At 33.4% G+C, this 15,838-nt stretch overlaps 1 protein-coding gene across 14 annotated transcripts in view; it reads right to left on the bottom strand.

The window, feature by feature from the left end:
• The window catches only part of Chd9 (chromodomain helicase DNA binding protein 9), a 246,550-nt gene that overhangs the window by 91,409 nt on the left and 139,303 nt on the right, over positions 1 to 15,838 (bottom strand). For 10 of the 14 annotated variants that reach the window (XM_078032313.1, XM_040279558.2, XM_078032311.1 and 7 more), the window contains exon 3: positions 11,180 to 11,511. In XM_078032313.1, the coding sequence (XP_077888439.1) occupies positions 11,180 to 11,511 (332 nt within the window). Of the gene's footprint in view, positions 1 to 11,179; positions 11,512 to 12,307; positions 12,563 to 12,668; positions 13,005 to 15,838 lie in introns of those variants that run through there. The other 4 variants (XM_040279562.2, XM_021721300.3, XM_021721301.3 and 1 more) reach the window with 4 other exon arrangements.

Genomic DNA, 15,838 nt, shown 5'->3' with positions numbered 1-15,838 from the left:
ACTAGCTGACTAGTTATGAGAGAAGAAAAAAACTTTACAATGAGTTTTTCCCTACATTACTCTTGTAGCGACTATGTACAACAAGATAATGGCAATTCAACTAGCTATCCTACCTGTATGTTCTGAATGTATGAAGAAAGTAAATAAGAGTATATACATGAGTATATATATAGCTCATGTTGGAACCAGAAAATACAAAAAGAGGGGCTGGGGATGTGGCTCAAGCAGTAGCGCACTCGCCTGGCATGCGCAGGGTGCTGGGTTCGATCCTCAGCACCACATAAAAAAAATAAAGATGTTGTGCCCACCGAAAACTAAAAAAATAAATATTAAAAAAAAATTCTCTCTCTCTCAAAAAAAAAAAGAAAAAGAAAAGAAAATACAAAAAGATATTGTGAAACAAAATTAAGAAACTGGTTGGTCCTCTTGCCACTTTCTTATTTCTTCCCTTCTTTTTTGTTTTGAGGTGCTAGGGATTGAACCCAGACCCTTGTGCATGCAAGGCATGTACTCTACTAACTGAGCTATATCCCAGCCCTATTTCTTTCCTTTGACACTCATTTTTCCTTACTCTGGTTTCACAACTAAAAAATATCTGGTTTCACATCTACTGTTAGATCCCACATGATGTTGACTTTCCTCCTTATCTATAGCTTTCCAAAGTCATTTCACACCAGGTGTGGATGCACAAGCCTGTAATCCCAATGGCTGGGGAGGCTAATGATGGAGGATCACAAGTTCTAGGCCAACCTCAGCAATTTAGCAAAGCACTATGCAAATGTGTTACTCTGTCTCAAAATAAAAAGGGCTGGATATGTGGAGATGTAGCTCAGTAGAAACACCCCCCTCCCCCGTTCAATTCTAAGTATAGGGAGGAGGGATTGTAATTTCACTGTTGTTTCTAAACCCACTATAATCTGAACTCTTGAAACTACTTTTCATATTCATAGCTTCCATGTGTTCATTGTTCACTATGAGTCAGCAACTGCACTGACTTTACATGTTTTCCTTCAATAGATGCTTATACAAGTTGGAGAGGTAAGTACAATTTTTTAGAGACAAGAAACTGAGACTTGGAGAAGTTCAATAACTTGCTTAAAGTCACACAGACAGTATGAAAAGAGACAGAAATTACATAAGCCTCACTCCAAAGTCTATAAATTCCCAATGTATATAGTCATGACATTTTTTTTTTTAAAGAGAGAGTGAGAGAGGAGAGTGAGAGAGAGAGAATTTTTTTTATTATTTATTTTCTAGTTCTCGGCGGACACAACATCTTTGTTGGTATGTGGTGCTGAGGATCGAACCCGGGCCGCACGCATGCCAGGCGAGCACGCTACCGCTTGAGCCACATCCCCAGCCCAGTCACGACCTTTTTTAAAAAAATATTTTCTGTAGTTATAGACAGACAGTGTGCCTTTGTTTTATTTATTTTTGTATGCGGTATTAAGGATCAAACCCAGTGCCTCACACATACTAGGCAAGTGCTCTGCCACTGAGCCCCAGCCCCAGCCCACCACAAGCCCTCAGTGACCATGGACTGAAACCTCTGAAAGCATGAGAAAAACTAAATCTTTAAAATGCTAAATCCAAGAGAAAATTTTAAAATCCCATGTACCAACATTTAACTGATCATCATTTTCTTTTTTGTACCCTTGGCTACATAATGCAATAGTCAAACTTCCTCTCACTATATTTTGGTTCCTCTTCTTCCATCTATTCCTTGAATATTGATTTTTCAGCAGGATGGTGCTCTTTTTTTGGGGGGGGGTGCAGGGGTGGTACTGGTGATTGAACCTAGGGGCACTTTACCACTTAACCCAGCCCTTTATTCATTTCTAAATTTTGAGATAGGGTTTTGCTAACACATTTAGGGCTTTGCTAAACTGCTGAGGATGGCCTTGAACTTGTTCCTCCTGCCTCAGCCTCCTGAGTTGCTGGGATTGCAGGTATGTGCCATCATGCCCGGACAGAATTCAGTTGTCTTTTCTGCCAGCCCCTCAAACTTTGGTGTTTCTCAAAGTTCTGTCTTCAGACTTCTTACCTCTTTACATACAGTAGTAAATGGGACATGTAATTTATCCTATGATCATGCACCACACAACACTACAGACAATGATGGTACCAAGATATTGTTGTGGAGTTGAAAAATTCCTATCACCTAACTACCTCTTAGCTGGTCTTAGTGTAGTATATTGTTCAGCATGTTTGTGATGATGGTAGTATAAATAAACCTACTGTGTTGCCAGTCACATAAATTATAATCATAAGATTATCTATTATAAGATATATGTTATAATCATAAGATTAAAATATGTAACTGACAGCACAGTAGGTTTATTTATAATGCATGTGACTGGCAGCACATGTAATTCATAATACCTGATAGTAAATTATCATGTTACTGATTTCTGTAATTATTATTATACATTTTATCATTAAATTCTTTATATTCTTACTTATTTATTTAAAAAAACACATTTACTGTAAAACATTATACTGTGTTGCACCACCAGCAGCCTCATACATTTTGAATATACAGTCTCTTAATCATGTTGAGGGACTGACTTGTATCATCTATGTTTGTTCTAAGTACACTCTATGATGTTAACACAAGGTCAAAATCACCCCCAAGGGACTGGGGGTGTAGTTCAGTGCTAAAGTGAATGCTTAGCATCCTCAAAGACCTAGGATTAATCCTCATCACCAAAGTGGGAGAGGAGGAGATCACCTAATAACACATTTCTCAGAATGTGTCCCCATCATTACTAGACACATAATATTCTTTACTGCCACCTAGAAGTTGAAGATTTTTATATCCACTTTAGACTTTTCTCCCAAGCTTCAGACTCACATAGCCAGACTCTCATGGATACTTCACAAGTATCATAATCTCAAAATCCCCCCAAATCTAATACCTCATTTTCCATAAATTTAAGAGTACAACAATTTACTAATATTAAACTATGATGTAAATTCAGAAAAGTGTATATATAATATAATTAGCTTCCATATCAAGAAACAAGAAATTGGTTTTTCATAAGCTCCCTCATGCCTCTTCTTCAACCAATAACCTCCTCCTAAGGATATCCATTATTTTCCTTGTGATTATTTGATAAAACCTCAGGTAATTCTACAGATGGCAAGCTCAGTAAATAAAACTGGGCAGTAGGAATATATATTTGATGCACTTTCTCACTTGCTGTCCATTGCCACCATTAATGGATATCTTACACTAGTCAAAAGAGAGTTCCATTCTTAAGAACTTTACATGAAATGCAAATCAAAGTCTATTAATATTCTTTAATACACTGCTTTAAAAGGCATTTTCTTCATGATGGGTTAGCTAAATAAATTATGTAAAACAAATGTTCTGATATAATATCTAAGTGGCTGCTTAAAGACTTAAATCCCATTAAATAAAAACCTCAAGGGCTGGGGCTGTAGCTCAGTGGTAGAGCACTTGCCTTACACATGTGAGGCACTGGGTTCGATCCTCATAAAAATAAACAAAATAAAGATATTAAAATAAAAATAAACAAAATAAAGATATTAAAATAAATAAATAAATAAAAATAAAAATAAAAACTTCAACAAGCTTCAATGGTGCATGCCCTTAATCCCAGGGTGCTTGAAGGCTGAGTAGGCGGGGCAGGAATCCACAAGTTCAAGGCCAGTCTCAGCAATTCAGCAAGACCCCATTGCAAAATAAAAAATTAAAGGACTGGGAGTGTAGCTCAGTGATAAAGTGTCCCAGGGTTCAATTCCTAGTTGGATCAAAACAAAACAAAGCAAAACAGATTCCTCAGGAGGAAATGTCAAAAGACTTTCTGCAAAACAACTGGCCAATATGCTTCATAAATGAAAACCCAGGACTGGAGATGTAGCTCAGTAGTAAAGCGCTTGCCTCACCAGTGTATAAGAACTTGGGTTCAATCCCCAGTAACATTTAAAAAAAAAAGTAAAAAAATCATAAAAGACAGAGACTGAGGAATTATTGCCAATTAAAAGGAGTTTAAGGAGACATGAAAACAAAATGAAGTGTGGGATCCTGAATTGGATTAGGGCCCAATAGGAAATCCACAACAACAACAAAGGAAAAACAATATCTGTATAAGGATTAGTTAACAGAATTAGTAAAAGGATTGTATAAATTTGGAACAGGAACTCTGACCTATTTTTGCAAGTCTAAAATTATTTTTTAATAAATCAACAACAACCAAAAAAACAAATGTGCAAGCAGATGTGCAAGTCCCAACCCCAGGTTTCATATTTAATAAGTGGGATTCCAATATGACTTTAAAACTGTAACCCAAAGAGATTCTGATGCTCCACCAGGTTTGGGAACCATTGACACAAAGAATTGGGAATACAGGAAATGCTAGAAACAAATATTCAGGATAATAAAACTATTTAATATTTATAGAACACTTAAAACTGCAAAATGTCTTTGACTCCAATATCTCAGTTGATTCTGAGAAAATTTCTAAAATTGACAAAGAAGATATTGGTCTTGAAACACAGAGAAAGAAAGCTCAGCTCCAAAAGGTGAAACAAACTGCCAAAGCAAGTCTAATAAAACAACAAAAGGTCCCTTTATTCCTAGATTTCTATTTCCAACCTATCTTACTGATTTTAAGATAAAGTGGCACATATACTTCAACCTGTGAATAAAGATTTAATACCAATAAACATGGTTTAATGAATAAAGAGAAATCCGAAACCATATAATCTTTTAGTAAATCATTAACAATGATTTATCTCACCAACCCCCCACCCCACAGCCCCAGTATCCAGGATTGAATCCAGGGGCCTTGAACTTGCTAGACAAGCACTCTACCAATGACTTATATCCCCAGCCCAGCTATCTGTCTCAGGAACAATCAGAAATCTCTACTGTCTGCACAATAGCCACAATAGCAAAAGACAGCCACAAATACTACCTAATGAAAATCAGACAATTGAAAAGAATACAAATAATATAATTAAACAAAATACCTAACAGCCACAGAACATCCCATTCTTCTAAAGGTTAGTTTCCTATATTAATTCTAAACTAAAATTTCATTATAAATAAAAATAAAAGGTTACTATAAATCATTCTTCAACTAAAGTGACAATTATTATCTAACAAGATATATTTCCAAAGGAAAGTAATAAAGTAATATAGAACAAATTAATAACAAAGACTTTACACAAAGTTTTGAGTTTTAAAAACATGAACAGGATCTGTTAATCAGTATTAGCAAACTACAGCAACAGATATTCAGGCAAGAAAAATAAAAAACTAAATATCAAGACATAGTTTGTTTCTGACAGAAAAGGGCAATTGAAACTAAGGTATGAATTTGAAATCCTAATTTGTTTAATAAATATAGCCACTAGAAAACTGCAAGGTTTATACCTGACATGTCTATACTTGATTTTTAGATGCAATTTATGCACTCATCCAAATTCTGCCCACAAGTTATTAGATGCTGTGTAACAAGTTGTGTTTTCTAAATGTGTCAATCTATATTGCCTCCTGTTGATTCTCTCATTGCAACAAATGAACAATGAATCTAAACCAATTAGTCCATTTATAATAATTAATATATCCAATTCATCATAAGTGAAAAAATAGACAATACTATTTATATTCACATTATTTTTCTTTGAAAGCAAAAAGAAAGGAATTGAGGTTATTTTAAATGTCAAAGATAAATTTTATTACTTTTCTTCAATTTAGTTTAAATTGTAATCCTTGAATATGTGAAAGCAACATTGCAAACTTTTGGTAACTTGGATTATTTTTATTTCCTGATTAAAGTTGGACATCATTTTTTTCAAAAGACTGAATTAAATGATATGTCAGTATGCATTCTACTGTCATGTATAACCTTTTACAAAGAATGAAAAAAATATACGAATTGAACCAATCATGGTGACCCAGGCCTGTAATCTCAGCAACTAGGGAGATTAGGGAGATTTTTCTCTTACTGACATAAAATAATGGTCCATCTTGCTGGGTACAGTGCTACATACCTGTAATCCCAGCAACTCTGGAGTTTGAGGCAGAAGGATCACAAGTTCAAAGCTAGCCTTGCTTAGCAATTTAAACACTGTCACAAAACAATTGTTTTTAAAAAGGCCTGGGGATATGGCTCAGTGGTAAAGCACCACCTGGTATATGCAAGGTCCTGGGTTAAATCACCAGTACCACATAGAATTAAATGAAACAAAAATAATGATGTGTCTTATAATTGATGACATCTTAGATTCAATATCTTTTATTTTATTTATCTTTTCCTATGATAACCCTTACTAGATCATGTAAAGATATAATTCATAAAACTGAAAATGTAAATTTTATTTTTTGTGGTGCTGGGTATTGAACCCATCGCCTTGTACATGTGAGGCAAGCACTCTGCTGAGCTATATCCCCAGCTCTGAAAATGTAAATTTTGACTGAAACTCATAGCAACATATTTATCAATTCTTTTTAAAAAATTTTTTGTTATAGATGAATGCAATGCCTTTGTTTTATTTATTTGTATTTATGTAGTACTGAGGATTGAACCCAGTGCCTCACACATGCTAGGCAAGTGCTCTACCACTGAGCTATAACCCCAGGCCCTATATCAACTCTTTCTGCAGAATAATGTTTCATATTTTTACCAAGTATTATAATTTAGATAAAAGTAGTGAAATTAATTGTGTGTTTTATCTGCTTGGCTTTGAAAAATTATAGAACTTATATAAACACTACTAATAAAAATAAATAATAAATTAATGACATGTATTTTTACAACTGGGTTTTTACTTATAAGGCACAAAGAAACAATTAATTAAATAGTGTATTTATATTCTATTCAAGCAGACGTTTCAAAATTCCTATTGTTTTGAAAAAATTATAATCATTGGCTCATGTGTCATCTTATTAACATAGAGTGATAATTTGTAATGATTCCTCCTTTGTTTCCCCCTCAGGTTTTATTCAATCTTATTTTTTCCTTCCAATTTTATAATATGGATAGAAATCTCTCTCTAGCATGTTCTTTTTTAAAAAAGACACATACACATGTGTATGTATAATGGTATGTACAAACAAATGTTATTTTCTTCTTTCCTCTTTTGTTTCAATTTTTTTTTTTTTAGTTGTTGATGGACTTTATTGTCTTTATTTTTATGTGGTGCAGAGGATCGAATCCAGTGCCTCACGAAAGCTAGGCGAGCACACTACCACTGAGCTACAACCCCAGCCCTGTTTAAATTTTTTATTTTGTAAAACTGGGGATTGTTCTGCTATAGAGATACATCTTCAGTCTGCCTTACTTTTTATATTGAGGCTACCCTTGAACTTGCTGTCCTCCTAATTCAACCTCCAAGTCACTTAGATTAGAGGTGTATACCATAGTACCTGGCTGAGATTTTTGAATTTTATTTTTATTTTTTCATGCTGGGAATCAAAGCCTGCACCTTGCGCATGTTTGGGAAGCACTCTACCACTGAGCTACATCCCTGACCTCTACTTTAGTCATTTGAACCTTCAAAAAGAAAAAGGAGCTGGTGGCACACACCTGTAATCCCAGTAAGGAAATAGCAAATTTGAGGCCAGCCACTACAATTTAGTAAAGCACTCTTTCAAATAAAACATAAAAAGAACCAGGCATGTGTCTCAGTGACAGAGCACACCTGGGTTTAATCCCAAGTATTTCAAAACAAACAAAAATTCAGGTATTTCCCGCTGTAACTAAAGAAAAAAGGCTACTTCTAATACTTGATAAAAAGTATTTCTGTAATAAATAAAAATATGAATAATAAAAAGTTAATCACAAAGTACTATAACTGATTAAACTTATATAGCTATGAGAATATTTATTCATTTATTTACATTTTTAAAACCATTTTAGAATCTAAGTCTTGTTAAATTTCAGGCATATTTCAAACAAAATTTCCTTACCATCCCAAATTCCACTTTAGTTAACAAGATAAGCAGTAGCACACTTATAAGAAAAATAGCCATTAATGATTAATCTATCATCTTCCTTAAAAAGTAGCAACCAAAGTAGGTATGGTGGCCCACTCCTGTAAGCCCAGGTACTTGGGAAACTGATGCAGGAGGATCCCAAGTTCAAGACCAGCCAGGGCAACTCTGTCTCAAAATAAAATATAAAAGGACTAGGGAAATGCACCCCAGGTCCAATTCACAGTACCTGCACTCAGAAAATAGTAACCATCATTGGTCTGGGGGTACAGTTCAGTGGTAAAGCACTTGCCTAGAATTTATCAGGCCCTGGGTTCCATCTCCAGAACCATAACCACAAAAAAACAAACAACACACACAACCAAAGTGTGATAACTGGTATGTGTCCTCCAGCACCCCACTTCTATTTGATTTAGGAATGGAGATTTAAGAGAAAGAGAACCCAGGTACCTGAGTGAGTATAAACTTACAGGAAAGTGTGTAAATTCTAGTCTTGGCTTTTTCCATAAATAAATGCATGCTATCTATGGTCTCAGAAAATATTAACAACAAATGCTTTATAAGCACCAAGTATGTTCCAGATATTGTTTTATAAGTCTTAAATGTTATTAACTTATTTTGTTCTCAAAATAACACTGTAAGGCAACTACTGTTATTATTTCCATTTTACAGATTAGAGGTTAAGTGTCTTGTCTGCTCAGGTTTATACTACTTGTAATTGATGAAACTGGAAATAGAACAAATGCAACTGGTTTCAGAGCTAAAAATTTAACTACATTATCATATCAATTGAAATGCCTACCGAAAGGTACAGAATTATTATAAAAATTAAATAAGACTATGAGAATACTCTGAAAAGGACATTCTATTCCTTTCATTGAAAAAAAAATCAATGTACAATAGTGATAAAAGATTTCAAACACACTTGCAAGCAAAGGGAATAATAGCAGTATTGTTTTTCTTCAGATTAATCTTCTCAGATTAAAACATAATCTGAGTTAAATAAATTTGAACTGACTGTACATCAACCATAAATTATTGTTGACAATTTACTTCTTAAATTTTTCATTTCATACTGTTAGTGGTTAAGTTGCAACATACACTGCCTTTCAATTAACTGATATCAATAATTTTATATTAGCAGATCAATTCTTCTAAAACTAGAAAAGTAAAAGTTTAAAAATGTTTCATATATCATAAAATGCTGCTAGTTAAAATGATGCAATTGATCTTAAGAAAAATGATAATTCTCTACATAAAAATTGAAAACAGCAAGTTCAAAATTTACAGTTGCTTGTTGGAAGAAACAGTAATGAAATATTATAATCCACACTAACAATAGAACTCTGGGTTATATATGAATTTCACTTATTCCAATTATGTTTTTTCTTCCAACATGATCATAACCTTTTGTCTTTAGCTGATAAAGACAATCAAGATTGTTTTATTCTAAAATATAGGCAAGATTCAAATTTATTTACTTATTTGCGAAATTTATTTACCTATCTCTACCAAAAAGGCCTAAAACTGGGCATATATTCAATAGTAAGTGTTTGCCAAGCATGCACAAGGCTCTAGGTCAGTATTTCACCGTGTATTTAAACAAAATGGAAAAAAAAAGTTATTTCTATCATAATTCTTTTTTCTGTTTTCTAGAGTCTGCCACCACTAAAACCAAAGCACTATGGCTGGGGATATAGCTCAGCTGGTAGAGTGCTTACCTTGCAAGCCCATGGCCCTGGGTTCTAATTCCCAGTACCACCAAAAAAAAAAAAAAAAAAAAAAAGGCACTAAATTGATTAACATTAAAATTTACTGCGAATAATCTACCTGCTAAAGTGTTATTACTTCCAACTATATTAACTTACTTTAAAATAGTAACTATAACTTTCGAAATTTATCTACTATTTTCTTCTTGTATTGTTTTTCAGAGTGCTATCCTTCTGAACAGGACACTACTCTGCTTGTATCACTATAGAAATTAAAACTGGAAAACCCCATATTAATTTTTAATATAGCAAGAGATTAAATATGGGTTTCTTGAATTAAAACTAGATGTAAGTATGGAAAAATAAAATACTTTCATACTGAAAACTTAAGAAATAAATGGGTAGAAATCTAACTTCTGAATTCCATTTTACCTGTCTGCAAATAAAATGCAAAATCAAAAGCTACTTATTAATCTACTATAATAAGAGCCAATATTAATTAATGGTTTGGATTGAAGAATATCACAACCAAACTAAAACATTCAATTTGGTGGTTGCATTTAAAATGGTAAGAATTCAATTGGTTTACAAATTTTTTTTAAATCCTAAATATCTACAAAATGTATTAATAATTTCTTAAGCAAATGAAGATCTTAATAACAAGGGAATTCTTTCTTCATTGTGTACATTTTTTTTTTTTTTAAAGAAGAAGAAACTCAGTAAAAGCACTTTAGGTAAAATTGCACAATCAAGTCTTAGAGAATGACCAAATAGTCATGCAAAAACAATCCTAAACTATGTTAGCCTTAGGTAATGTTTATCCTTGCTGGTAAAACATACATATAAAGCCATAACACTTATTATATTCTATTTTTTCAAAATGTGTTGAACAAATAAAAATACATAGAATTAAATTACTCTCCTACAGCAATCTTTGTCCTTTAAATTATCTTGGAGCATTAATCCTCACCTGGTCTCTTTATTACATAAGGTAAATCAGAGCTTATATGGGAGTAAGTCAGAAAGAGCCAAGAGCTAGTTGTTATTGTTGACTTACATGGTCTTAGTTCTACTACCATTCCATTTAGCCCAAAGTTGTTGATTTTGAGAAAATATTGTACTTAATGTTTCTGAAGGGCAAGGTGCAGTGATATGGTAGAATTAAGTGGTAAAGAAATATTTTAAAGAATTATGATGCATGTTTGTAAAAAAAGTAAATTTGGAAAAAATAAAAAATAAAAAAAGTAAAATCCACAGCCATATGGATTTTTCCCCTTGTTTCATATTCTTTCACTAAAATTAATACACAAAAAGCTACATTCACAGAATAGTAAAATTTAGTATGTCCTAAAATATGGCCCAATTCATTCAAAAAAGAAAATAAGGTACACATGATATCCAGTAATATAAAACTCTAATGTTGTAGTAAACATGTCATTCTCAAAAGATAAAACGCCTGCATTTTAACAAAAATTAAAATAAATTAATTATAATAACAACTTACCCAATTTTTGTCTTCTCTTTTAACTTAGAACAAGTTTTTGTTTTTTTGTTGTCTTTGTCCTTTGGCTTGGATTTTGTCCTTCTACCTTTCTTTTCCTCTTTGCCTTCAACTGAAGCACTAGGAAAGTTTTCAGGGCTCATTACTCGTGGAATATTGCGTTCCCCACGCTCCTTTGCTTTTGCTATGGCCTCTGATATTATACGATTAGCCTTTTCTTGCTTGCTTTCTGATTCCACCTTTTTTCTCTGCTTCTTCTCAGACATGACCCTCACCTGGGTATTCTGCAACTTAGTATATGTCCCAGAACCATCATTCTTCTTGGAAGATGGAGGCTAGGGAAACCAAAATATTGTTTTTATGGAATGCACCAAAGTATATTATAAAAACAACTAACATACATATCTGAAATTTTTAAATTAAGCTTAAATAGAGAAGTAAAATTACACGAGCAAATATGCGAGTACTACAAACAAATTTAAAATTAAGATATTTTGCTTATCTGGAAATCAGTAAAAGTATAAACAGCCCAACTGCTGCTTTGAAAATGAAGGTTAAGGAAGGATGAATATAGATTCATTGATATTTTCATAGCATTATTTGTTTATTAGTTGATCCAGATTTTGTCCTGTACATGTAACTTGTTAAAATTTTGTCCTGTAAATATTCTGTTCAATTGGAATTAAAGTTTTTTCTTTCCTCTCCATTCTAAAACTCTGAAAATTATTAATACATTTAAAATAGCAATTTTAATTTGGAATCACTACTTTTTATAGTTTATTATGGCTTTTTAAAAAACAAAGCCTCTACTTTAAAACTAGAATGAGAACCTGAAATCATTTAAATCATTTTAATGTAGCAACATAATAGTTAGTAAACAGACATTCTCAAAATTAGAGAAAGTTTTAGTATTCCCATTAAAGAGTTAAGTAGATTTTTTTCCCCTTTTTCTGTATCATAATTATTTTGCTCAAGCACTATGGGAAAGAAACAAGTTTTATAGTTTTACATTAAGATTATTAATATTTTAGCAGTATCACAGGAAGCAGATCAAGAGCATTTAAAAAAGAATTTCCTTGTCAAACACACATTCATCCACATACTTAGATTACAGTTTTGTTATGTTCTTACCCGTAAACATGCCTCTGACTATAGCAAAGAAAAAAAACATCAGGAATTTCCAAACACATTTTCATGCTGATTCCAGTGTGTTTCACCGGTATCTTTTCTATACCTGCCTCATCAAAGGTTTCATAGCAGTGCTGCAGCACTGGGAAAAGAAGGAGGGCTTAGAATTGCTCACTAAAATGCCACCTTAAGGCCTACAGGCTATAACAAATAACCAAGACTCGAGAAAACAGCAACAAGCTCAAGATGGCGATGCAGTACGACTCCCGCAGCAGCAGCCAGTAATAAGGAAGGTTATTCAATCCCATTAGCCTTTTAGCCCAAAGAACCCCTCCTCCTCCCACTCATTCAGGCTTTCACTTACCCTTCCTCTTGGCCTCTTCACTGAAGACATTTTTGGCGTCAGACAAAGGCTTGCCCTCTGCTTTTTCACCACCCCAGGCAGTGCTCAAGAAAAAAGCATTGAAAGAAGAATCCTAAATGGCCTATTTAGCAAGCTGCAACCAAGAGATGCACAACCCTCCACAAATACACATTTTGATTTATCAACACATTTCTGCCTTGGCAAGTTTATATCTACTGTTCATCCTATTTAGGAATGATAAAGACTATAAACCCTCCTAAAAAGCTGAGTTTCCTCAATAGCTGTAAGCAGATAGCCAGATTCCAACAAAGCACAGAAAGAAATGAATGCACAAAGCATCAAAATGCATCAGCATGAATATTAGAGATGTCGTTAAAAATACTGACTCCTTCTGCGGAAGTAGGCCAGCAGATGGTGCTACCAGTTATTATTCCATTAGACTCTGCAATTTAACCCCCAATGGACTGTTCTTCCCTCCATGTAACATATTAACTCTCTCTCTGCCATTTCCTGCACTAAAGTTTTTTTAAAAATATACCAAAAAATGATTTAAAAAATAATTTAGAAACTACAATTGTGGTGAAATGACTTTATGTGGCTATCAATTTTTAAAAATACAATACAATTTTCACTGAGAAAAATAATTTTACATGACACCTTCATAAAACTGAAATATTTAAAATATTGAAAATAGCTGAAGATGTGCAAAGTATTATGAACAGGACATGCAAATGAACACTTAAATAATTGACTTTTACTCCTGATATTCTATTTTAATTGAACTGCTGTTTTTCAGATAAAATTTTAGGTTCAATTCTTTGCTAAAAATAAATAGCAAGTCCACTTGAATTTGATCACTGTTACAACTTTTCTGTTTAGAAAAAATTGAGACTACTTTAGTAATTCTCTAAGTAGCTAAAACAAAATTTCACTTTACCTTTTTTCATTAATGCCAATTTTTTCAGTTGGTCTTGGCTAGTCATCTGATATGGCTACCCAAAGCACACTGTATTGTTTTTGTTTTTCTTTCTGGCACCAAAGGTCACAAAACAGAGATCAGCACTATCTGAACAGTGTCTAGAAAGATCAATCTGGACAGCATGAGAAAAGATTAAAGGCAAAAAAGGACCATTAAAAGCAACAAAAGGATCTTACTGACCTAGAGATCATCCATGAAAAAATCATAAGACTGAACACACTTAGTACTTACTAAGTGCCAAGTTATTAAGTACTTTGCATGCATTAACTAATTTACTCCTGAATGGTAAGTGGGTAATAATAGATAATGAATAGAATGGGGATGGGCCCAAATGAGAGATTTTTATCTTATTTATTTATTTATTTAATTTTGTGGTACCTGGGATGAAATCCAGGACTTCCCACATGCTAGGCAAATGTTATTCCACGAAACTACTACACTCCAGCCCTTTTTATTTTATTTTGGCCAAGCTGGCTGAATTTGAGATTCTGCAGCTTCAGACTTCAGAGTAGCTGAGATGATCTGTCATGCATAATGCCCTTTGAGAAATATTCTCACTGTAGCATTACAAAATAGTAAAAGGAAATTAACAATTACAAACTTGATATCAATAATATCACTAAAAGCATGACAGGGCATAGTAGCACACACCTATAATCTCAGCAACTTGAGAAGCTAAAATAGGAGAATCATAAATTTGAGTCTAGCCTAGGTAACTCAGAAAGACCCAGTACCAAATATATATTTTTTTAAAGTGGGTGGGGTAAAGTTCATTAGTTATCATATCCCTGGGGTCAATCCCCACTCTTAAAATCAATCAATTGATCAGTCAATGTAAGAACTAAAACTTGCTTAGAATGCCAAGTCCTATTCCTAATATTTCATATATATTGCCTCAATCTTCAAGCAATTCTATAAAGCTGATTGTGGTGGCATATGTATGTAATCACAGCAGCTCAGGAGGCTGAAGCAGAAGAATTGCAAGTTCAATGTCAGCCTCAGTAACTTCGTGAGACTCTATTTTAAAACAAAAAATAGAAATGGCTGGGATGTGGCTCAGGGATTAAACCCCATTGGGATCAATCTCCAGTACCTGCCCCTCCCCCAAAAGGGAATGTGTATGTGTGTGTGTGTGTGTGTGTGTGTGTGTGAGAGAGAGAGAGAGAGAGAGAGAGAGAGAGAGAGAGAGAGAGAGAGAGAGAGAGAGAGAGAGAAGGGTTAGTTCTTTTCATACTGAGTATGAAATGAAGAGCTCTATCAATTGGAAATTTGGGACTCTGCTTAGTAAATCCAAGGCCCTGAACCTAAGCCTTGATACCATGAGGGGGAGGGGGAGAAGATGTAGATTACCCTGCTCTTTCTTTACCCTTAACTCACTGATATTCTATTCACAGAACCAAGAACTCCAAAATATCTTACTTCTCCTATAAAAACTTTTCAATCAATTCTATTGCTGGATTCAAAATCCCAATTGCTTAATAATAAATATTAACAATAGATTGATATTAATTATTATTATTAAAAATATTAACAATAATATTAAGTGAATCTGTGATCAAATATTCCTTCTGCTACTAGAATACAAAACTCTATTCTCATAGAATATTAACACCAAGGTGTTAAGTAACTAAACATCCTGAATATCAAATCATTGCCCAATTCACATACAGACAAAAACATACTATGTTAAGGTTCTTGGGTTCCTTTCCCCCATCTAAACAGAATGCAAATTCTGTCAAATCTACTTAATTGTGTTTTGTTTTGTTTTTCTCTTCTCAGTCCCCAGAGCATCTGGTTGTATTAATTACCCATGTGTGATTACCTGGAGAAATATCCTCCTGTATAAAATATACATTTTAGTCTTTAAGGGTAACAAAAGGTCAGGTCTGCAACCTACTCTCAAATGGAGTAAAGGAATTTTGTGGTACTATAATTGCATTTTAAGTTTCTGATAATTTCAAAATACAAGATATTTTAAAAATTTAAAACAAATTCACAGGCCTTCCCCAAATACCTGTATGTTAAATGATTTTTAAAATACAAAAAGGTACACACATTAATCATATCAAATATTCACAAAACAAGAAAAAGAAATCATAAGAAAACAGCTAATGAACAACCAATAAAAAAATATAAAAAGAAAACAGCTAATATATGCAATACTTTGACAAATAGGAGTATAAATGGAAAA

This window comes from Ictidomys tridecemlineatus, chromosome 15 (assembly GCF_052094955.1).
Source record: "Ictidomys tridecemlineatus isolate mIctTri1 chromosome 15, mIctTri1.hap1, whole genome shotgun sequence".
Taxonomy (NCBI): Eukaryota; Metazoa; Chordata; class Mammalia; order Rodentia; family Sciuridae; genus Ictidomys; species Ictidomys tridecemlineatus.
Note: the sequence above shows the minus strand (reverse complement) of the source record. Positions and strands in the feature narration are given on the sequence as shown.